The 23,174-nt window shown below is 47.4% G+C and overlaps 1 protein-coding gene across 14 annotated transcripts in view; it reads left to right on the top strand.

Annotated features, from left to right (window-relative positions):
* The window catches only part of plekha6 (pleckstrin homology domain containing, family A member 6), a 71,539-nt gene extending 52,264 nt beyond the window's left edge, over positions 1–19,275 (top strand). For 3 of the 14 annotated variants that reach the window (XM_056606873.1, XM_056606875.1, XM_056606877.1), the window contains 19 exons: positions 1,915–2,114; positions 3,099–3,725; positions 4,043–4,565; positions 4,905–4,994; positions 5,721–5,774; positions 6,401–6,472; positions 6,621–6,701; positions 6,942–7,091; positions 7,330–7,425; positions 7,876–7,987; positions 8,243–8,382; positions 11,017–11,098; positions 11,346–11,446; positions 11,571–11,726; positions 12,328–12,480; positions 12,739–12,872; positions 12,988–13,127; positions 13,835–13,943; positions 15,448–19,275. In XM_056606873.1, the coding sequence (XP_056462848.1) occupies positions 1,915–2,114; positions 3,099–3,725; positions 4,043–4,565; positions 4,905–4,994; positions 5,721–5,774; positions 6,401–6,472; positions 6,621–6,701; positions 6,942–7,091; positions 7,330–7,425; positions 7,876–7,987; positions 8,243–8,382; positions 11,017–11,098; positions 11,346–11,446; positions 11,571–11,726; positions 12,328–12,480; positions 12,739–12,872; positions 12,988–13,127; positions 13,835–13,932 (3,009 nt within the window). In that variant the 3' untranslated portion in view covers positions 13,933–13,943; positions 15,448–19,275. The remainder of the gene's footprint in view (positions 1–1,914; positions 2,115–3,098; positions 3,726–4,042; positions 4,566–4,904; positions 4,995–5,720; positions 5,775–6,400; positions 6,473–6,620; positions 6,702–6,941; positions 7,092–7,329; positions 7,426–7,875; positions 7,988–8,242; positions 8,383–11,016; positions 11,099–11,345; positions 11,447–11,570; positions 11,727–12,327; positions 12,481–12,738; positions 12,873–12,987; positions 13,128–13,834; positions 13,944–15,447) is intronic. The other 11 variants (XM_056606867.1, XM_056606868.1, XM_056606869.1 and 8 more) reach the window with 9 other exon arrangements.
* Positions 19,276–23,174: the final 3,899 nt, after the last annotated feature.

The following is a 23,174-nucleotide window of genomic DNA, read 5'->3' as shown; positions in this document are numbered from 1 at the left end:
CCAGTAGTGTTACCCCCTGTGATAGTTGTTATTGTGTTAGTTGTTAAATATAGATATGTTATATCATATCTATATTTTACATTTTTATTTTAAAGATATTCATGTCGAATAATGCTAGTGTGTGTGATGCGTGAACTGAACTAATCCTCTTATATTTAGATACGTTGTTTCATAGTATTCATTTTGTGGTGTGACACAATGGCTCTGCCGCCACATCTGTGAAAATGCTTCCCCCCTGTGGCAGATACAGGGCAGCGTATATGATTCCATAGAAGTTCCTTGAATGCGGAATGATAATGTATGACTTCTCCAATGATAAGGTTTTAAAATATATTCTATCGATATTATTATTGCACAAATCTGACAGTTTGTTCATCAGTCCACACATGGGTAGAAGCAAGGCCTTGTATCTGTAATACGGATAAAGTTGCTGCAGGATTAGAGAGGATGATACATGCCCATTCCTCTGCCTTGGAGGTGTGTTGCGTTCCCGTACCTGTGGTTGACAGGCAAGATGGATTCCCCCGAGGCCCTCAATCTGAATGGCCCCTGTACAGAGGCAGACTCAATCCACAGGAAACATTCTCCCAGAGCATTTACCTCCCTAATAGCCATCGGGTTGTTACGCCCTTTCTCCCGAGTCACACCCAAACGACAGCTCTTCTTACCTGCAGCAACCTTTAACTACTGCTCTGTACCAGATCAGGTGATCACCAGTCACCGACAACTTTAGGTGAGATCATGTGCTTTCTCTAACCTCTGAAAAGCTCCCTCAAAGCTGTTTCAACTTCCTCCCGGCTCTCCCCCATCCTGTCCCCTCTCCGTCCCCCGAGAGGGAGCCCCCCGCTGCCCTGCGAGCGCCCCCCCCCCATGGGCCGCGGTGCACACTAGGTAGTGTCCTGCTTTCCGATTACCCACAATGCTTGTCCGCAACCCTTGTTCAATCATCGTACTACGCTTCATGTTGTTGCTGGTGCTGTTGTTGTTATTGTTGGTGCTGCTGTTGTTGTTGCTCGGCTTGCTTTGATGATGTCATGAGATTGTGGGACAAAAAGTATGAACGCAAGCACACACGCACACACAAACACACACACTCACACACACACACACACACACACACACACACATAGACACACACACGTTATTACCAAACGTAATCATCATGCATTGTTTTTATTTTAGCTTTGTATTTACTCATTGCTTAGTCTGACGGTTGCATGCAGCTGACCTCAATATGAGGATGAGATGTTTGTGACGCAGCTTCACATGGGTTCAGGCAGACACAGACGCCAACCCAGATGTAGTTCAATTATCTTTAGAAATTCCAACTTTTAGCCATGCTCTACGACGAGCAAGAGTAAATCCCTCAAACAAGAAAAACGCACACAGCGAGAAGCTCATCATTTGGTTGTGTGGCTGCATGCATGCGTTAGTAAGATAACTACATCTAATAATAGACACAAAATAATTATATTCTATATATTTTATTCCATTCTTTTTAAACAGTACGACATCCCCATAATAACACACCGCCACGCATGTTTTGGTCTGCAGTCCGGCCGTCCCGTAAGACTGTTTGTTTGTTTCCAGGTCATGAAGCGGAGCGTCTGTCTGTCGCTGTCTGTCCGTCCGTCGTTTGACTGTCGTCTGTCCTCTGCGTCTGTCCTCTGCCATCTCTCCTTTGCCTGGCTCATGTGAACGCAACGCTGTGGTTTCATTCTTTCCATGCAATGCTTGAAACACGGTTGAAACATGTTTGAAACACGTTCTACGCAGCGCTGGAAGAGGCCTTCTTCAGACATTGTTTATGTGTGCATGCATAGCATTTCCTTATTCATACCTTAATAATAAAGCATCAGTAAGACGGTACAGGCTGCGCCGTCTGACCCTCTTCTTCTGTCTCTGGTCTCCTAGGTGTGGCAGGTCCGGGCCGAGGGAGACGAGGAGGGGGATCGGGACGAAGGGGCTTCTAAGGTTCCCCTTGTGTTCTGCGTCCAGGCCGAGCACGCCGGCACCCGCACCTACTACTTCAGCGCAGACAGCCCCCAGGAGCAGGAGGAGTGGATCAGGGCCATGGGGGATGCAGCCCAGGTCGCCGCCCCGCCAGCACAGAGGTATGGCCCTCACACCACAGAGCTACAGTAGGTCCACCACAGAGCTACAGTAGGCCCCACAGAGCTACAGTAGGACCCACAGAGCTACAGTAGGCCCCACAGAGCTACAGTAGGCCCCACAGAGCTACAGTAGGCCCCACAGAGCTACAGTAGGTCCACCACAGAGCTACAGTAGGCCCCACAGAGCTACAGTAGGTCCACCACAGAGCTACAGTAGGCCCCACAGAGCTATAGTAGGTCCACCACAGAGCTACAGTAGGCCCCACAGAGCTACAGTAGGCCCATCACAGAGCTACAGTAGGCCCCACAGAGCTACAGTAGGCCCATCACAGAGCTACAGTAGGGCCCACAGAGCTACAGTAGGGCCCACAGAGCTACAGTAGGTCCACCACAGAGCTACAGTAGGGCCCACAGAGCTACAGTAGGCCCATCACAGAGCTACAGTAGGCCCATCACAGAGCTACAGTAGGCCCCACAGAGCTACAGTAGGCCCCACAGAGCTACAGTAGGCCCATCACAGAGCTACAGTAGGGCCCACAGAGCTACAGTAGGCCCATCACAGAGCTACAGTAGGCCCATCACAGAGCTACAGTAGGCCCCACAGAGCTACAGTAGGCCCATCACAGAGCTACAGTAGGGCCCACAGAGCTACAGTAGGCACATCACAGAGCTACAGTAGGCCCCACAGAGCTACAGTAGGCCCATCACAGAGCTACAGTAGGCCCATCACAGAGCTACAGTAGGGCCCACAGAGCTACAGTAGGCCCATCACAGAGCTACAGTAGGCTCCACAGAGCTACAGTAGGCCCCACAGAGCTACAGTAGGTCCATCACAGAGCTACAGTAGGCCCATCACAGAGCTACAGTAGGCCCCACAGAGCTACAGTAGGTCCATCACAGAGCTACAGTAGGCTCATGTCTCACAACAACCTTCAGGTTCCTCTCCTCTGCTTCTTCTCTCCTCTGGGCCGTCCGGTTGGACAGACCCAGCCCTGAGAGCAGCCCCCCGGCCACAGAGCCCCCCCGCCCGGTCCCCACAGCTCCAGAGACCCGGCCGGAGCACCCGCCCCAGACGCTGCACCCGCCCCACCGGGACGCCCAGCTCCCCCCGCACCCCAAGGTGAACGGGACGGCGGCGGCAGGGACCCCCTCCCCCTCCACGCCCCGCCCCGACAGGGAGGGGAGGGCGAGCGACGCCAGGAGAGAGGGGGGGGGCAGAGCAGAGGTGCAGGGAGGCGGGGAGGACGACTGCGGCCCCGCCGGGGGCCGGAGTCCCGGCGCCCTCCCGGCGCACCTCGCTCGTCCCGGCCAGCAGTCCAACGGCTGGTCCCACGAGGGCCCCCCCCCGCCCAACGGCCCGGCCCGCCCACAAGTCTCCAGGCAGCCTGCGCCGAGAGCGCCGGGCGACCCCTGGCGGCCCCCGCAGGGCCCCGGCGGGGACGGGGCCGGTGGGCCTCCGGACCCCCGGGAGCTGCAGGAGAGCTCTGTGCTGAGGAGGGGCTGCTTGGCCCGGACCGACCCGGAGCGGCTCGCCCAGAGGAAGAGCTCCATGACGCAGCTGCAGAGATGGGTCAACCAGCGCCGCGGCCCGGCCTATGAGGAGCTCAGCAGGTAGGGGTCCCTGTGTGTGTGTGTGTGTGTGTGTGTGTGTGTGTGTGTGTGTGTGTGTGTGTGTGTGTGTGTGTGTGTGTGTGTGTGTGTGTGTGTGTGTGTGTGTGTGTGTGTGTGTGTGTGTGTGTGCGTGTGTACGGAGAATATGTTAATCTAGCAATTGGCGCTTGGAAGTTGTTCCTATGAACGTTCTTCCTGTACCGACAGAGATATGCTGTTTCTCCTTCTTCTGACCGATGTACTTATTGTACGTTGCTTTGGATATAAGCGTCTGCTGAACGCCCAGACTGTTAAGGGATCTCCGTCCCTCCCTACAGCCCCACCCGCTACTACACGGTGAACCGGGGCGTGTCCGCCGATGTCTACGGGGTCTACGGGGGGCCCCCGCAGTACGGGGACGAGTACCCACCCCTCTACCCGCCGGGGGCCCGGCCCGAGAGCATCTGCTCCGGGGTGTCCGGGGTGGGCGGTGGCTACGACCGGCGCTGGACCCCCGAGGAGAGGCGGCGGTCCCTGAGGGACGGCCCCCAGGCCGCGCACTACGGGCCCCCCCTGGCCCGGGACCCCTGGGGTCCTCAGTACTACGGCGGGGGGGATCCCCTGGACCCCATGGGGGCCGCCATGAAGCGCCTCTCCATCCAGCCGCGGTCCCGCTCGGTGCCCAGGTCGCCCTCCTCGTCGTGCGGGGGCCCCTACTCGCCGGGGCCCCACAGCTTCGTGTCCCCGGCGCGGTCGCCCTCCACGTGCTACAACCCCGGGACCCCCAGGAGGTTGAGGGAGGAAGCCCTCTACGCAGACCCCTCCGTGTACCGGCTCAGGAGGTCCCTCAGCTCCCCAAAGGTGACATGGAGGGGAGGGTGTGAGTGTGGGGGTGAGTGTGTGAGAGCGTGAGGGTGTGTGTTTGAGTGTGTGAGGGTGCGTAGTTGTGTGAGTGTGTGTGCGAGTGCGTGTGAGTGCGTGTGTCTATGTGAGGGTGTGAGTGTGATTGTGTGTGTGTGTGTGCGTGTTTGTGCATGTGTGCGTGTGTGCGTGTGCGTGTTTGTTGGTGTTAAATGAATAGAAGAACAACAATAACACCTCCTGCCAATTCTCCTTCCTTCCTCCTTCCGTCCCTTCCCCCTCCTTCCTCACCTCCCTACTTACAACCCACTCCTCCTTCACCCCTTTCCCCACCATCAGTATGACTACCCTGGTGACAGGAGGTCCCTAAACCAAGGATTATACTACTACAACAACTACCCTCCATCCCCCTCTATCCACAGCAAAATGGTACGTGCCATTACGGAGCATGACATCACCTGAACGTACAAGTCAGCCTGCTGGAAAATAAATGATCTATTGACAATACAGTACAGTACAGCATAACACTGACAGTAAAGTACAGCGTAAACACTGACAGAACAGTACATTGTAAACATTGACAATACAGTACAGTACAGCTTTAACACATTACAATACAGTACAGCTTAAACACTGACAATACAGTACAGCATAAACTCTGACATTACAGTATAGTACAGCTTTAACACATTACAATACAGTAAAGCTTAACACTGACAATACAGTACAGCATAAACACTGACAATACAGTACAGCGTAAACACTGACAATACAATAAAATACAGTACAGCTTAAACACCGACCTGGAGGGTAGGACAAAGAGTCCAGAGAACGACAGCCTTGACGTGCCGGCCATAGCCATGGTGTTTGTACTGATGCAGGAGCTGTCCTTTGCCTTCCCTCTGCCAACAGTGTGCGTCTTTAATGTTCCCCAGTCTCTGTTAACCAGTACCAGCTGTTTCACTGGTATTACTTGTCTAGCATTTTATCGCCAGAATCCAAACCCACATCCAACTTTAGATGTTAACCTCACCCCGCCACCTGACCCCAGCTAGTGTGTGTGTTCTTCAGCTAACATACTAACTCTTTTTGCCTATCAATGGTGTTTCTGCATCTCTGTCACTGTTTCTGCTGCCTATCGCTGCTTGGCTGCAGGAGGAAATGCTAGAGCTGCAGCTCCAGAGGAACCTGGAGTATCTAGACCAGCAGGTAGGCGGAGTGTAGCAGCACAGCCTTGTTTCATCCCCTGTACTCTCAACAGCCCGCCGGCAGACTTGGATAGATGGTTGATTTCAGGAATTCTGAGCTCTCACCGTTGTGTGGCACTGTTTCATCAGATCTTACTTATCTGTGAATGATACCAACGCCTTGTGCTACTCTAGTTGTAAAGAGGCATCCCATTGTTTAAAAGGCACAGCCAGTATAATATGAAGTACAATATGAGAACACCATGTTATTCCAATTTTACTGATGAATAGCTCATTTCATCATTGTGCTCAAAATAACATTGGATGATGACCTGGCTTGCAGGACACTACACACCTGTTGTGTACTTGATTTATTATCATTCCACTGAAAATGAAAGTAGTGACCGTTGCCAAACAGCATGGTCACTCAGTTGCTGCCCTCCAAAAAGGGAGGTTTTCATCTAAAATTCTTTCCTTTCCATCTAACTGTATATTAACGCATCTAGTTCATTGCAGTATGTATTTAATTAATTTTAGTTCAGGTCTAATCCACGCTAAGTGGATGACAGAAGGTAGAGGGCAAAGGTCAAACGTATAGAGCGTTGATTTCCTCTGGTTCTGAATGAATTGCCCTGGATGTGTTCACAGGGGCATCCCTTCCATGACGTGTACAGCAGGGAGCTTCACCCCACCCTCAAGCTCAACGAGATCGAAACCAGTGTAAGACCACACACACAAGAAAAAACAAGTGTTTTTTCTCGTAGTTGCGTGCTAACATGCTTGACCAGTGAACATGTGTTAAAACATTTTTTTGATCTGACGTTTTCTGTTTTTTGTTTTTTTTCTGGGTTTTTCTCACATTGTGCAGAAACTTTTGGGCCGTCTTTGTGAGCAAAACAGAATTCTGAAAGACCAAGAGGCTGTGGTCCACAGACTACGAATGGAGAAGGTACAGCGTTTATTTCACCCTGTCAGCCCATGTTTGTGTTCATTCTATGAGAAAAGCTCTTTATGCAGTTGACTCAATTATTTTAAATTTGGCCTGGCATTGGAATTCTAAGTAGTACTTGTTATGCAGGATTTAAACAAACACTAAAGATTTGTTAAATGAACTGCATGAGTCAAGGAGGAGGGTGTCTTGATTCCTGGGTCTGTCTGTGGATTAAACCGGCTGTGCCTCGTGTCTCAGGACACCCTGGAGGGGGCGCTAGTGGCCACCCACCAGGAGATGGAGCTATACCACAGCCAGCCACTGATCATGGACAACCTGCAGTACAAGAAAGAGTCCCTGCAGAACCAGCTGATCAACATCAGAGGAGAGCTGTCCCAGGCCTCCAGCGTAAGACTGTGGCCTCCTGCTTATTTCCACTTGACCTTTTCACAGATGTCCTACCATGACCTCTCTGAACAGGGTCTATTCTTCGATGCTGCTGATGAAAAGCTGATAGGAATTTTTTTAACTCAAAATTAAACTCACAAAGCTAGTGTTCTAGACTTAGATTGACTTGACTTGTATGAGATCTGGTCCCTACATTGTGTGGCGTGTGTGTGTTCATTCGTGGTTTTCTCTTTGCCAGTCGTTGACCACTCTACGCATGGAGTTTGAAGCCTTGGAGGACGAGGCTAACGCCATCCACGGGGACCTCTGGGAGCAGCTGAATGCAGGAGGCCAGGTAAACCCGACCCCCTCCCAACCAGGACAAGGCAGTGGGATCACATGCCTAAAAGAGCCATCTCAGTTTGAACCAGCCAGTATTAATAAGTGGAATAAGTTAATGTTTTGACCACATTAGCAATACATATCCGGCCGGCAAATAATTTCCTCAGCTGTAATTATGTTAGGAATCTAAATCGAACTGACTGATGAGTGGCTTCCGTGCACACAATCATCTTGATTTAAGAGAACGGCCGATGGGTTGTTTCAAATTGTGGACAAGCCACTCAGGGTCGATTGTACACCTTGGAGTATAAATTGCAGGATTAAATAATTGATGATTGTTGAAGACATGATTTCCTGGTAGCCCAACCTTAACATATTAAATCAAGTAATTTCAATCTGGATCACTTGTACTTATTGCTGTTCTCTCTTCGTTTCCTTCCTATCATTGAACATCTCATGGCAGAGTGAACTGGTTCACAGGCACATCCAGAAGGAGTTCTGGAGGGTACAGGATGTGTTGGAGGGACTGCACAAGAGTAATTCATCGAGAGGCACAGACACATCCAAGCACAGAGGTAAAGAATTTCATTCATAACAGACCTATTTCACAACGTAGGACAAACACAGGTTCATAACACTCGGATTGGTCTGCTGCTCTTAGCTACCAGGTAAACCAGTGAAGATAAGTCTGCTTCCTGTATCCCGGTACATAAAGGTAGTAGACCCATTCGTAGTGTTGTGATGATCTCTGATGATGGGGGGGAGGGGTCTAATGTGATCTGCAGTACCCTATTGCAATGCTCCGTCTCTTGTCCTTCCATCTCTGACAGCTGCCAGCGGCGTTTCCGGTTCCTATAGCACCACTAGTCCGGCCAGTCCCATGAGCTCAGTAGGCCTCACCAGCCCTCTCAGTCCCTTCTCCCCGCTGCCGGCCTCCCAGCCGTCCCCCACCAAACCCCCGGGCCCCGAGGTAAGCTCCGGAGGACCCCTGCCCGCCTGCACTGCCAACCCTACACCGCCCGCCGGTCCCCGCATAGACTCTAGCATTCACCCGGACAGCTGTAGGCGGGCCTGTCCTAAACAGCGTCCCAGATCATGCTTTGACCCGCACCTCAGTCCCCGTCAGGGGTCTGGTCTGAAACTTTGTTCAAGACCGAGAAGCTACAGGGAGCCTCACCCGGCTCTTCATGATCAGGAATACTCCACTTCTAACATTCCCATAGGGATGGCTATCACTGACCAATCTGAAATTACTCACACATCCCAGGAAGTCCATCGCACTCTGAGGGAACCCTTGCAGAAGTTTGAGCCTCTGCTTGAAGAAATTGCCCAAGGCCCCAATTCCAGATCAGAGAAAGTATTCAACCAAAATATTCACCCAGTCAAAGCCAGCTCTGGGGAACTGCCAGGTTTCCTCCAAGAAGCATCCCAGTACTCAAGTGATTATAAAACGTGTTTCAATTATCAATCGTATCCAAGGCAGAATGAACCTGACCCCCAATCACTCAGTCCTACTGATCCCAGCCAGCAGACAAACGGTCAAAGGAAAGACGTCTACCCAGAATCCCAAGCTACAGTGTTAGTGAGCCACCATTACAACGACCTTAGCTACCTAGCATCCAAGAGTCGCTTCTCTGACCCGGAGGAGCCTCAGCTTGTGCTATTTCAAGAGCATTATCAGGCTAACCTATTAGCAACTAACGATTGCTCAGATGTGTGTGAAACTTCTTTGGCCTACAGAACTTTCAAAGCCGGTAGCCCCAAAGCACTTTACAAGCAGACGCAAAGTTCACACGCTCGGCACCAGAACTACTCTGTTGCACGACCCCTTACCTATCCCAACAATCAGCTCATCTTCGGCACTGGCGTTGAGCCTGTGTTCTGCTCTCTTGCTCCACAGTATGAGATACCATGTGACATATCTGGTCAACGCTTTATGCAGACACATCTTTAGGCCCGTGGGGCACAGCCTCAGTAAATGGTTTTATTCTAAAATGTTTTTTCCCCTTTGTAAAGAGAACAGCTAGCCCTCTCACTTTTTGTACTGAAATGTACAAATCTAAATATGCCCTCATACTTCTCAATAACATATCGATATCCAACACAACATGTGATACTTCACAATGGTTTGGCCACCGTAGCTACAAAAATAACCAGTTTTGAAAATGTCATCAAAATCCCATTGGCCTCAATCTGTAGGTGTCTTGTTAGTTTGCTTCCTTAAGTGGCCTATTTGTCATTTAGGAGAAGCTGATTTATTTTCAACCTAATTTGTGGAAACGTTTGTCAATCAAAAAGGACCACGACAAATTTGGAGTCCGATATCCAGAAAAAAACGTAGTTATGCTATTCTCTTTTATACAATAGTTAGTTCCAACCAAGTAATTTGATTGGACAAGAGGCATTCCATGAGTGCTGATATAGCGTATGAGAGTCAGTGGAAGATGTTTGCCCAGTATTATTAGGCCAGTGCTAAATTGTACACACTGCTTCGTTCTACAGCCAAAATTTTACACATAGTCATTTAACTTTGAAAAACAATATGTATGTGTGAGCGTGAGTGAGAAAGAGTGTGTGGAGGGAGATTGATGAGGGGCCACACCTTTGAAGTGAATTCATTGGATCACGAGATCCTAAGACCCCTGAAGGCCGCGGGGCCGGGGTCCGCGGCCTCGTTCCATTCTGCAGCAGCTTCTCCTCGAGTCTTTCTGTTCTGCACACTGCCTGGCTTCTTACTCCTTATTCCTTATTCAGAGCTATTCTCTCCCCTCCTACTACCGCCTCCACCTCCCCCATTCCTCCCCCATCTCCTCTGCTCTCTCCACCTGCTCCCTGTCAGGACGTTGGTCCCCCGAGACCCCCACTCCCAGCGTCCTACTGCCCCTTGGAGTCCTCCCCTCCCTCCCCGCCTTCTGTCCCACCTCTGCCCTTTGACAGCGCCGCCTGGCTACGCAGCTTGGGCTTGGATGCCAGTGCGCTCGATGAGGACTCACAGCACAGAAAGGTATTCTGGGATGGGAGAGCGCTGTCAGGCAGCGGTATGCAGCCAAATGTCAAAAGTCATGCAAACCCTCCATCTATTGGTGCCTTTATCCACTGGGGGTCCTGAGAGGTCAGGCCTTCATTGTTCTCCATGTTACGTTTATATCCCCCCCTCACGCTCCCCCGCTGCTCCAGCACCTGGCTGCCTCTGACTCCTCTCTCTCTTTCGTCTAAGTCTCATCTTGGCCTCAGATCTGCCTGCAACGCCTCTTTCATCGCTATTAAACATGTAGAGTTCAGCTCACTAAAGTAAACTGGCTTATCTTCAACTTAAAGCAGTGATCTGTTTTAAAATCATCCATTGTCAATCATTTAGTTTGTCTATCAACAAACAGTTTGCCCACACGCTACTCTATAAATACAGTATAACGCACATGATAGTTTCTGTTTGTAGCATTTATTCTTTTGCTTTCATTCCAGATAACTAAGATAGTTAGATAAGACTAACAGCAACCCAAGATAGTGCTGCTATTATCTAATGCAACTCTGGGCAGGGGTGGAGATCCCTCACAGCACTAACACTGTTAGCACGGTTTCAATCATTTCATTGATCCTTTCGCAGCCCAAATATGGTGAGCGGAGCAGTAAGAAAGATGTCCAGGATCAAAACGAGGAACAGGAGAGACAGGCTGGCATGAATAAAGGTAAAGAAGAAGTCTCACTGATCATAAAGAGTAGTTGATGTACATAGATCATACCAATAGCCACAGGGAATTGAATGAGTTTAATCTGTATGACACATGATCTAATCCAATTGAAGAATCCCCTTTTGATGAGTGACTTTAACCTTAAAGGCAGTGTCGGGATTTACCTTTATTAACCTGTATGCTGGCGTCTACCCTCAGCCATTGAGCTGAACATGTCCGCCTATGTTCTCCCTCTGTGCTGCAGTAGGCATCGTTCCTCCCAGGAGCAGGTCACCCACCGACGAGGCCCAGAACGTCGACGGGGTCTTCCGGCGACATCGGAAAGCATCCAACGGGATCTCAAGGGTAAATACACAGCAACAAATCCTAACTGACGTGCGGTGGTCACCGCCTATATCTGCTCGAACAGGGTGCCTTTGGAACAGCTACAGAGGTACTCGTGATGACGATCAACCCTCTGCGTCCCCAGGAGCGACCGAAGAGCGCCGTGTTCCCCACGGAGATCAGGTCCAAGATGAGTGCGGAGGAGCAGATGGAGCGGCTCCGTCGGAACCAGAGCAGCTCTGTGAGGGACAAGAGGCGCAGCCTGAACCTGGCCGGGCAGACCGCAGGCAGCTACAGGGTGGTGGGTCCATGTGCTACCTATAAAGAGTTAGGTCCTCTGAATAGGAGGACATGGGGGTAGGTAGGGGATGACTGGGTTAAAGAACTGGCATTGGTATTTGATATTGATGGGGAGCACAAGAGTGACGGAGACATACCTTGTAATCAGTAAGCAGTGCCTTCTCATTACCATAGCTTCGCTTCTCCTCTCCTCCCCGCTCTTGTCTCTTTCCTCTCCTCTCATCTCCTTCCCTCTCTTCCCCTGTCCCAACCTCCTCTCTTCCCTCCTCTGCTCCCCTTACTCCCCCACTCTTCTCCTGGGTTCTATTTACTTCACCCCTCTCCCCTTCCCTCCTCTCCCCTCCTCCACTCCCCTCTCCTCTCCTCCTCCTCCTCTCCTCCTCTCCTCCTCGATGTAATCCTGCGTGTCTGTGCTGGGTGCCTGCCTATTCTCCCCTCCTCCTCTCCTCTCCTCTTCTCCTCTCCTCTCCTCTCCTCTTTGTAATCCTGTGTGTGTGTGTGTGTGTGTGTGTGTGTGTGTGTGTGTGTGTGTGTGTGTGTGTGTGTGTGTGTGTGTGTGTGTGTGTGTGTGTGTGTGTGTGTGTGTGTGTGTGTGTTCTAAGGTGCGGCGGAGGCTGACGGCCCATGAGGTGGACATCAAGGACCTCGAGGCGGCTGTGCGCGGTGAGGGTCTGGAGTCGCCCCGCGAGGAGATCGCCCGTCTGCGGCGCGTGCGGCTGGAGCCAGACCACTACGAACTGGACCACAGCAGGGAGGTGGGGAGCCTTCCAAATGGGTTTACAACCTGGGCTCTATTCAATAAGACAGGATGTTTGATTTCCAACCGATTTAGGTCCCCAGCATCTTAGTTATTCTCACTTCGGTAGTTTTAGTAGTATTATTTACCTGGGTCCTGCGTTCGTGTGTTGCTGTGGCGTTGTATGGATGCATGCGTTAATCAAGGGTTTGCGTGGTCATCTAAGGACTCCGTCAACACGGGCAGTGAACTTCAATGCGTTTTAAAACTTTTTCAGCTGCTGGCTCCGGACAAGGTGCTGATCCCTGAGCGCTACCTGGACCTGGAGGTCAGCGCCCCGCTCAGCCCCGAGGAGCAGAGGGAGAAGCAGAAGAAGGTGGAGAGGATCAAGACTCTCATCGCCAAATCCAGGTACTCTTGGTGATACCAAACACGTACCGAAATCTTTGGGATATAATACGACCATGTAATCTGTCGTGGCTTATCATCACTGACGGTTCCTCTACCTTCCCTTAACAACCTCCAGCCTCCAGAACGTGGTCCCCCTGCTGGACGGTCCCACGGAGGGGGGCCACTCGGAGAAGCACCTCCAGGAGCAGGAGAAACGCATCGAAATCTCATGTGCCCTGGCGGCCGAGGCCTCACGCCGCAGCCGCCTGCTGTCCGGTGAGTTGGCCTCCCGCTGTGAGCCCCTTAGGCAGAGGAGTGGAGATCAGCCGATGAGCCAGGCCCCCCACCTCGCCGTCCCCCCTCAGGGCCCGCCCTGCACCAGAGGGATCTACCACCCTCCTGGAATCCAGAGTGATCCTTGATTAAAACACACACGTTTACATGATGGGCACAGCCGTCTCAGACATCCACTCTGGAGAATGACACGTCATGTTGGAATCCTAGAGTCTTAAAGGAAGGGAGATAGAGAGCTGACATCTTGGGAGAGAAAAACACATCACGCATTGAGAGGGATGACTAGGGGTGATGTATGAGCCCGGCACGTGACAACGCTTCATTTGAGTTTTTGCCTGGACGAGAAGCTATCGCCGGTCAATCTAGATTGAACGTTGCACCACCAACAATAGGCTGTTGAAAATGGTTGGCAAGATCACGACAAAGAAGCGCGTGTTCTCAAATCGTTCTCGATTGAGGAGAGCTTCAAAATGCTTTGGTAGTCACATCCCTCCACAGCGGGATCCTTCCGATTTTGCGTTTCTTTGAGCATGATCTCGTCCCTTCTCTATCACTTCCAGATGATACAGAAACAAATCAATCCTTTTGTGTTGTTCTACTTTAATCCTCTCCCTATTTAATTTTGTATGTACTCACTCTCTAGCCTTCCTTTTCCCCCCCACCCCTGCACTCCCTCCCTTCAACCCCAGCCCAGTGCGTCCCGAGCCCCCCCACCTCCCCCACACGCCTGGCCCCTCCCCCGTCTTCTGCTGACCTCCCCGCCTCCGCCCACATCATGAGCGTATGAGCCCCACCGAGGTGAGTCTCCTGATGACCACATCACTCACCAGCCCTCCCAAAGCACCCCCGCCCCCCCCCCTCACCATGAGCACCCAACATGTTGATTCACTCAGTGGTAAAGGGACGATGTGTTGGGATTAGAGGTTCATGTAATTCTATAATGCGTGATGCTTTACATGCAGGTCGTTCCAGTTTTACCAGTGATTAAGACATGATGATGTAGTTTATGATGTGTGTAGACCAGGGGTGCCCAACCAGTCGATCGCGGTCTACCAGTAGATCGCCGACAGATCCCAAGTCAATCGCGAAGGGGTGAAGAAAAAAAAAAAAAAAAATTTTTTTTTTTTAATATTTTTTTTTAATGAAATTAAATTTGCGCGGTAGCATATACACGCGGTAGCGCATGTGCTGTTAACAGCAGTTGAAAGCCGTCAACAGTAGTTACACACTCCTAAACGTTGGCATGGCTGAGGGGAAACAAGCTAAGACCTACCATTTTCACCCTGAGTGGGAGGAAGATTATTGATTATCGTTGAGAAGGTGCCGTGCGCAGACGGAATGAAACCCCCATTGAAGTCCGTAGGTTCACGATACAACCCCCCCCCCCCCCCCCGTCAACAATTGTTCTCTACCCCCCCCCCCCCCCCCCCGGCTTGAAGGTAGGTTTGCTGGTAGATCTCGGGAGGTTGGCTACTTGAAAAGTAGATCTTGGGTCAAAAAAGGTTGGGCACCCCTGGTGTAGACTGTTTAAGATTTACCAGACAAAGCCCCAAACATACAATCACCCAAACATTGTGTACCATGACTTCTCTGATGTCTATAAATATGACATGGTGAATGCTAATGACCTTTGACCCTTCTACCCTTCCTCTGATGTGTATACATATGACATGGTGAATGCTAATGACCTCTGACCCTTCCATCCATCCTCTAACGCAGGGGTGCCCAACCTTTTTTGACCCAAGATCTACTTTTCAAGTAGCCAACCTCCCGAGATCTACCAGCAAACCTACCTTCAAGCCGGGGGGGGGGGGGGGGGGGGGTAGAGAACAATTGTTGACGGGGGGGGGGGGGGGGGGGGGGGTTGTATCGTGAACCTACGGACTTCAATGGGGGTTTCATTCCGTCTGCGCACGGCACCTTCTCAACGATAATCAATAATCTTCCTCCCACTCAGGGTGAAAATGGTAGGTCTTAGCTTGTTTCCCCTCAGCCATGCCAACGTTTAGGAGTGTGTAACTACTGTTGACGGCTTTCAACTGCTGTTAACAGCACATGCGCTACCGCGCATATATGCTACCGCGCAAATTTAATTTCATTAAAAAATAAAAAATAAAAAAAAAAATTTTTTTTTTTTTTTTCTTCACCCCTTCGCGATCGACTTGGGATCTGTCGGCGATCTACTGGTAGACCGCGATCGACTGGTTGGGCACCCCTGCTCTAACGTGTATTAATATGACATGGTGAATGCTAATGACCTTCTACCCATCCTTCTCTTTATTTATCTGATGTTCTCCAAAAGCTCTGTCGCTGGCTGCCGTCAGGTTTGAGCGAGAATCTTTCTGAGGATTTGGGACACGTGGAAGAGGACCAGGGAACCATGGATTTATTTCTTCATCATGTTGTTTGAGGAGGTGCTTCTGAACGGCTTTGGCCTCTTCGAACCCAAGAGGCCAAAGCCAGCTGGAAGGCCTGTGCCTCTCAGACTCCCCCATGCGGGGGACACACATGTTAGTTTCACACCCAAACGGCCCAGAAAAGAGGAACGTCTCCTACATAGTTACCACTAATTATATTTTATTGATTGACCATTGATTGAAAACTAAAGATATACATGAATTAATGAATTCATAAATCAAATATGCAGACATTTGAAAAACGTGTAGAAGGAGTCAGAAAAGCAGAGGTTTATCTAAAGACCTCTGGTCTTCATGTATCTCCTTTCAGCTGAAAGGTCCTCAAAAGGGTCACTTTGTACTTTGTGAGACTGGGTTTTCTAAGACAGAGATAGCGCACTAGCAGGCTTACAGGGCATTGACCCGAGTTGGGTCCACAAGGATCCCTGTTGTCGACCCCTGGAGATTTTTATAATGGTTCTACATGACAGTGCCCACACTCAGATTTTTTTAAAGGACAGAGAGCTTATTTTGAACGCACTATGAAGCCTAACTTAAACCTGACCCCCGACCCTTTTAAGCAAATGTCTTTTACACAAAACCTTTGTTAGCCTTTTTATATTTGCCTGAAGGAGCACCACCACCTCAATGGGAACCACTGTGTCTAGCGCCTGGAATACATGTTTATTTTTTATCTTTAAATTAGTTTAATTATATCCCTCATCACTTGTTAAAGTTCTGTGGACATACATTCATAATCTTCATATTAAAATGTGACCACTGCTAGAGGAAATAGAAGTGACCTTAGAAATGTAAGTCTGCACATTGGGACATATGTGCACGGCTAGGCCAGCAGATTACAATACCTTCATGTCATAGTTTTATCTGAGAGTTATCATATCATATAATGTAGTGCCATATAATTCCTGTATATTTTGATAAAGAATAGATTTTAATCAGATTGATATTATGTTGACACACAGATCACAGAACATGCATTTCATCTTGATTTGGAGAACCTCTAAGAACAATATGTTTATTGAGTAACAAATGCCACTCAAGTTACCAGTCAAAAATACATACACAACCAACCCCCCCAAACCCCTATAAACCTACCAGCCATTGTCTTTGACAGTGAGGCAGTGGAGAGTTGATGGAAGTGTACCACAGTGCAGTGGGGTCGGTGTAGTGCTCCTCCGAGGCGTCCTGAGACCTTTGTGGTGTGTTGTTGCAACTCTTCAATTAAGAGATCCAAGGGCGTCCCAGACGGTGGGATGCTCTAGACTGCCAAAATCAGCACATATTTGAAATGCCGAGGGGAACCCATGGCTTGAATAATGTCTTTGGCTCTTCCTTCTCCTCCCCGCTGCTTCTCTCTGGCCGTCTGCAGCCTTCTGCTTTCATCAACCGACCACACGGCCCACGTTGAAGAGGACTTTGTAGGGAAAAGACTCTGAATCAGATATCTAAATCCAACAAAAGGGAATTAGTTTTGTCAGTCAGCGGTATGTGTTGAGAGAAGATTTCTATTTTTTTCTTGTCATATGAGAAATGGATTAATGTCACTAAAAGAGGCAGTGCATTATTTGTTTTAGATGTAGACATATTTAATGTCACCTTTAAGGTTTCAGCTGACAGAATCGAATTTTACACACAATTCAACAATGTTTAGCATTTTCACAACTAAAGGGGAGAAATTAATATTGATGAGATATATTTTTTTAATTTATTGGTTTTGAACATTGTCTTGTAACATGAAAATATTGGTATTTTTGGAGTAATTGGATTAGATGCATTACGAAATGCGAATTGGACTAGTACGTTTTGGATATTTGATATATAAGGTAGCATTTATGGCTGATGAAAAATGAAACTGTATTGGTCAATAATATTTCCCATTCCAACCACCTTCATCTTGATATCATTTAACCATTGCTACACAGAACTGCTTGAACTATGCAAACGTTAAAAATGAGTCTGCTTGTTTAAGAAATATCTTGCAATAAAGTGAATGTATACAAAGTGTTTCTCTAGAAGCTTTCGGGTCCCCACAGTATTTCATTTATAATAATACATGTCTTGCTGTCTGGAATGATTATCTTGCTGTTATTTTATTGATCATGATTATCACTGCCAAAAATATTGCTACTACTGAAGTTAATTGCTCAGCAAATCTTTCTCAATAGCTTTCTTTGTTTATATACCTTGAATGTGTTCCATCAAACCTAATGTATATCTGAATAATAAAGTCAAATAAAAACACATCAAAAGGCAGACTTTTTCACTTGAGATACCAAAACTTAAAACACAATTAAAGTATAGTTATTATGGTCAATATCATTATTTGGCTTTCTTGATAGATTTTCATGTTGGAAAGGTTTTGAGAAAGTCCAACGTAGATAGAATGTTCAAGGATGGAATTACTTTATGAAATTTGGCAGAATAAATCCTGGGTTACTTGGTAAGGTGTGTAGCATTATGGATGTGCATTATGCAGGTAGCTGGTTTTGAGGCAACCCCGAGTTTGTTCGCTCTGAGTTAGTGGAAACTCTGGGTTTTCCGTTTCAGGTAGCAGGTTCAGCGCAACCGAGAGTTAGTTGCTGCGGCAACATACGCCGTGGGTCTAACCTGCTCGGGAGGTGGTTAGACCTACTCTGAGTTTGTTGTCTATAAGGCTGAAGGCAGAGCAAGGTACGTTTTATTACTCTGTTTTCTGGGAATAATTGACGCAAGCAGAAACCAGAAAACAAGCCGTTTTTTCGTTTTTTCGTTTTGACAAGAAAACGAAAATCTAAATTTCAGTTCGTTTATTCGTTTTTTGGTTCTTACTGAGCGAAACGAATTTACCACTCAATATCTGGTTTCCGCCGGTGGGCGGGTCCTCTTATTGGCTAGCGTGCTTCATTGCCCTGTGCTCTTCATAATAAAAGTTCTTCCGTTTGATAATGTCGACAAAAATATTACTGTATTATAGACACTAGCAGACACAGAGGACAACACCACCCACAGTCAAGACTGACACGGCTTCATATAACAATAATAGTATTCATAATCATTTGAAAATGAGAATTTATGAAGTTATGATAACTTCAGTGCAGTTGATGTTTAGCCACAGTTAATAAATGCAGAGCAGACCTGAGATCGCTGGCTGCTGATTTCCTCACAGCCTGAGAGCTATGAGGAATAGGCCTACTGGGAACATCACCGCTTGGTATGGGAACACCACCATGCAGGACCGTAAGGCTCTGCAGAGAGTGGTGCGTTCAGCTGAGCGTACCTTAGGTCCATGGGGTCCAAATCTAGGATTTATTTATATCAAGCGGTGCAAGGGCAGGACCACCAACATACTGAAAGACCCCAGCCATCCAGGCTACCGACTATTCTCTCTGCTCCGCTCAGGGAGCAGATGCCACTCACTGGCGGCAAAGACTGAGACTCAGGAAGTGTTTTTACCCCCAAGCTGTCAGGTACCTAAATGGTACTGATTAAGCCCTTTATAGCAACTGCACTTATATATTTATTTAAGTAACCCCCTTTTTTTTATTCCTATGTGCAATAACCCTCTTACATCTTGAATGCATTTACTGTTTTGTTATGTTTGTTATGTGACTATTTAGCATGGAGCCGACTGAGAACATTTCACTGCAATGTATTGTGTATGTGACGAATAAAATCTGAATCTGAATCTAAAGACTTAAAAGGCATTTTCGGGAACAGACTTGGCCAAAATGGTATATGTCGTGGAAATATCAATAATAACTATAATATACTATAATATATATGAACCTTGTTAAAATAATTACAATTCACATTAAAAGGAATTGTGTACATTCTCCCTGTGAGAAAGAGGTATTGAACCCCCAACTCACATGCGGGACGGGACGCAACCAAGGAGTCAGTTGGTCAAAAAGCAGGAGTCGGCTCAGAAAGTTGAAGGTTGCAAAAATTGTGCCGGTTTATTTACAGTGCCCAAAAAGTACAAAAAGATCACACAAAAGAATACAGCCTCTCGGGCAAGCTGCATGTCAAATGCCCGACCTTTTTCCCCTCCCATGTCTCCCCATTAAATAGGCCTACCAATCAGGGCCGATTGGGAGAAACCACTGGGATAGGTGACACATCAATAGCACATCAAACCAATAGCACATTGACCAATCAAACACCACAAAACAATAGCCCCAACACTATATGTTCATCAAACGATGCATACCAACACACACACACACACACACACACACACACACACACACACACACACACACACACACACACACACACCCACAACACAGTCTTAAATCACACCAACCTTAACGACACTCAAAGTACAAACGCTACCTCACCACCCCCGCCATTAGCAAACCAAATGAACTGTCCCGGAACAGAAGATAAAGCCCTGGTTCCCATGCGGCACGCGTTCCCCATGGACCAGTTTGCCGGACGGACAGGAAGAAGTATAGTTGACAAACACATGTATGTGTGAATTATCTAGCATGTTTGTAAATAAATGGAGTGTATTAAACTGTGGTGCATGGTAGTGTGGTGCTATGTGTGCATGCAAAAGGTAAATGGCTAAATGGTAGCATCTGGGGAAATGCGACCCTCGCTTTTCACACTCCCTGTATCTTAAGATACATCCCTTCCTCTCTCTAACTAAGAGAGGTTAAGATAATTCACATTTGCATTCCGAATGGAGCAACTATGTCTGATTCAAAGGCCATGCCAATCGACTAAAGCATATGTTTTCTATTACTTATCTATTATTTTATTTTATTGTATGACAATGTTTATATGTGAAGCACTTTGAGTCTGCCTTGTGTATGAAAAGTGCTATAAAAATAAAGTTGCCTTGCCTTGCCTAAAGGCCAGGCAAATCGTCTGACTTCTTTGTTGTCGATTCCTTTAACCTTCTTGCAGCCATGCTTGCAAACTTGCAGGCATGTCCACTTCTCCTATAGTGTATTGCAGTTATGGTGTGTTCTTGAATCCTCGGACACCAGCCTTCCGCGTTGGAAGTCGGAAGTCGGAAGTCTCCCAGCTTTAATGCGGCATTTCTCAAAGGCACGCCCCCTTTTTGTCTTCATCTCTCGGAATTCTGAGAGTAGATTGAGAGCGGTGATGATCCTCAACAAAAATGGCTGCGCCCGTTAAGAGATTTATTTTCTTTGTATTTGTACCAAGTTGGTCCTTTTAATGTCAATTTTAAATGCTCATACACACTTTACATTGCTACTTTATTCCGGTAACCAATTTATGCATTGCACGGTCTTGCTGTGCGTGCAATACAATGTAAAGTTGTTTTTATGGGCTTGTTTGCTTAAGAGGCAAATTTAGCTTACAATAAACAACTAGCCAACTTCATGATACAATCACAAAGACGAACGGGAACGCAATAAATGCTCTGAGACCGGAAATGACGTCAAACATGCAACTCGGCAGGCTGGTGTCCGAGTATTCAGTAACACACCATTTACTTGGTCTCTCCCGCCAATCCTAAACTCTCCACTATGGTCACTCCCACTCCCACGTTTCCCTATAAGAATCTTGTTCACCCCATTGTCTCACTGAATGTATCCTTGATGAACTTTTCTGCCTGTAGGCCTACTTTCCCATGATCATGCTCTAATATGAAATCAAATATTTCGCTGGCCGGCGTGTCCTAAAAATAAGTTTCTCTTCATCAGTACAACATAAGTATGTTTTAATTGGCTAGAACAAGCCCCTCTCTCAATAGAGACATAGCCAGGTTTGTCTTAACAATTGGCTCTGGCCAGCCCCAAAAACGAGTGTTTCCCCCACATGAATTTACTAGTGCAGCTCATCATTATATTCGCAGTGCTACGAGTGCTACAATGGTTGCTGGGAGGGATGGACAATCAAGCTGTTTGGACTCATAGGGCCTCCTGGTTCTTGTTCACCTCTGTAGTTCAGAGTATGGTTCGTGGGGGGGCTGGACCTCGGTGACGGGTGGGGTCGGCTGGGGCGACACCGGCTCCGAGACACCCATGTCCATAGGATGTGTTGTGGGTGTTTCATTGTTCTGTGTCTTGTTGATTAAAGACAGCTCTCGGAGTGGTGCGGTTTGTGGGGCAAGGAGTTGTAATTCTCTTATAACCTGGGCTCATATCTGGTCCTTCCCTGGCCTCTCGCTATGATATAGCCTATCTATCTTTTATCCCAAGGCAACGACAGCATACGTATTCAATCGTTATTTTCCATATTTTTTGAGTGAGCTTTGTGCAACACAATGATTTGTGATCAGACGTCTGTGATCAGCCCCTCCTCTCCGTCTGAATCAGCATGATCACCAGGGAGGAATGTTTTCTCCTTTTCCCTGCATAGGAGACGGCTGGGAGGATTCATTAAGAGGATCAATCCACAGTTCATAAATCTGTTTTGAGCGATGCCAGAAATACCAAAGACTCAAAATAATAACACGGTCGAAATCTCAACGTGATCTTGTATCCGTTTTCTATGTCCTTTTTCTTGGTATGAAAAAACTCTGCAATGTTTAATCCAAGTTACCCAATGGATTCATTGTTTTAAAGTGAATCCCAATATCTTAAACTGAGTTAAAATAGATATAATAAGGATTAAACAGACTTTAATCCATGTACATTGGTAGAAACTTTTGCAGATTGTATTCACACCAAGAAATATTACCTAGAAAATAAATAAATGATTACGGTGAGATTTCAACCGCATTGTTCAGTCTTTGGTATTTCTGGTGTCCGTCAGAACAGATTTGTAAACTGTGGATTTATCCTCTTAATGAATTCGCTCAGCCGTCTCTTATGGAGGGAAAAGAAGACCACATTCCTCCTTGATGATCATGTGGATTCAGACAGAGAGGGGGGGAAGATCAGGGTGTTTTGTGTTCAGCTTTAAAATGTAATTAGATTGTGTCGATAATAAAAAAAAGAAGTGTATGGGAAATACAACCAATCACGTTTAACGCTGTTCTCTCTGAAGAAAAATAAACACATACAAATAAAACCCAGCTCAAGTAGGGTCAATGTGTGGGAAACAGGGCATTAGTGTGGTAGTTGGAGGAATAGTATATCGGCTTTCTCTATTCATTCCGGTACTTTGATGCTTTTCCTTAAATGTTAAATGGCCGACTGCATTACTCTTGTCTTCGCTTTATACAGACTGCCTTATAAGTGGATGAAAAAGTACACATGTTCCTTACTCAGGTTCAGATACTTTTAATAATAATATAATAATTTACTCAAAAATATAAAAGTGGCCCTCTGACATTTTCACCGGCTGTTTATATGCAAAGCTAGCTGAACCTCATGTCATATTAATATATAATTGGAAGACTGTTGAGGTTAAACAATTACATTTTTTATAAAATAAACAATATTCTGAAAATACTTGACCTCAATCGGCAATTCAGTTTTGAATGTCAGCAACCAAACTCAAAACACTACGAGAAAACAAACACAATTATGTCAGTGTTTTGATACCTGTAGAATGTTGGGAATTACATAAAGAATATGGATTTTTTTTCCAATAAAATAATCTGGTGTGTATTTTAATCACTGTGCACTATAGAATGATCAATAATAAAAGTTAATGATCAACACCACGCTTGCGGTTCTTCTGTGCTAAACCGGTCTTGGTGATTAAA

This window comes from Gadus chalcogrammus, chromosome 13, assembly GCF_026213295.1.
Source record: "Gadus chalcogrammus isolate NIFS_2021 chromosome 13, NIFS_Gcha_1.0, whole genome shotgun sequence".
Classification (NCBI taxonomy): Eukaryota; Metazoa; Chordata; class Actinopteri; order Gadiformes; family Gadidae; genus Gadus; species Gadus chalcogrammus.
The sequence above is the reverse complement of the archived record's forward strand: the minus strand, read 5'-3'. Positions and strand labels throughout refer to the sequence as shown.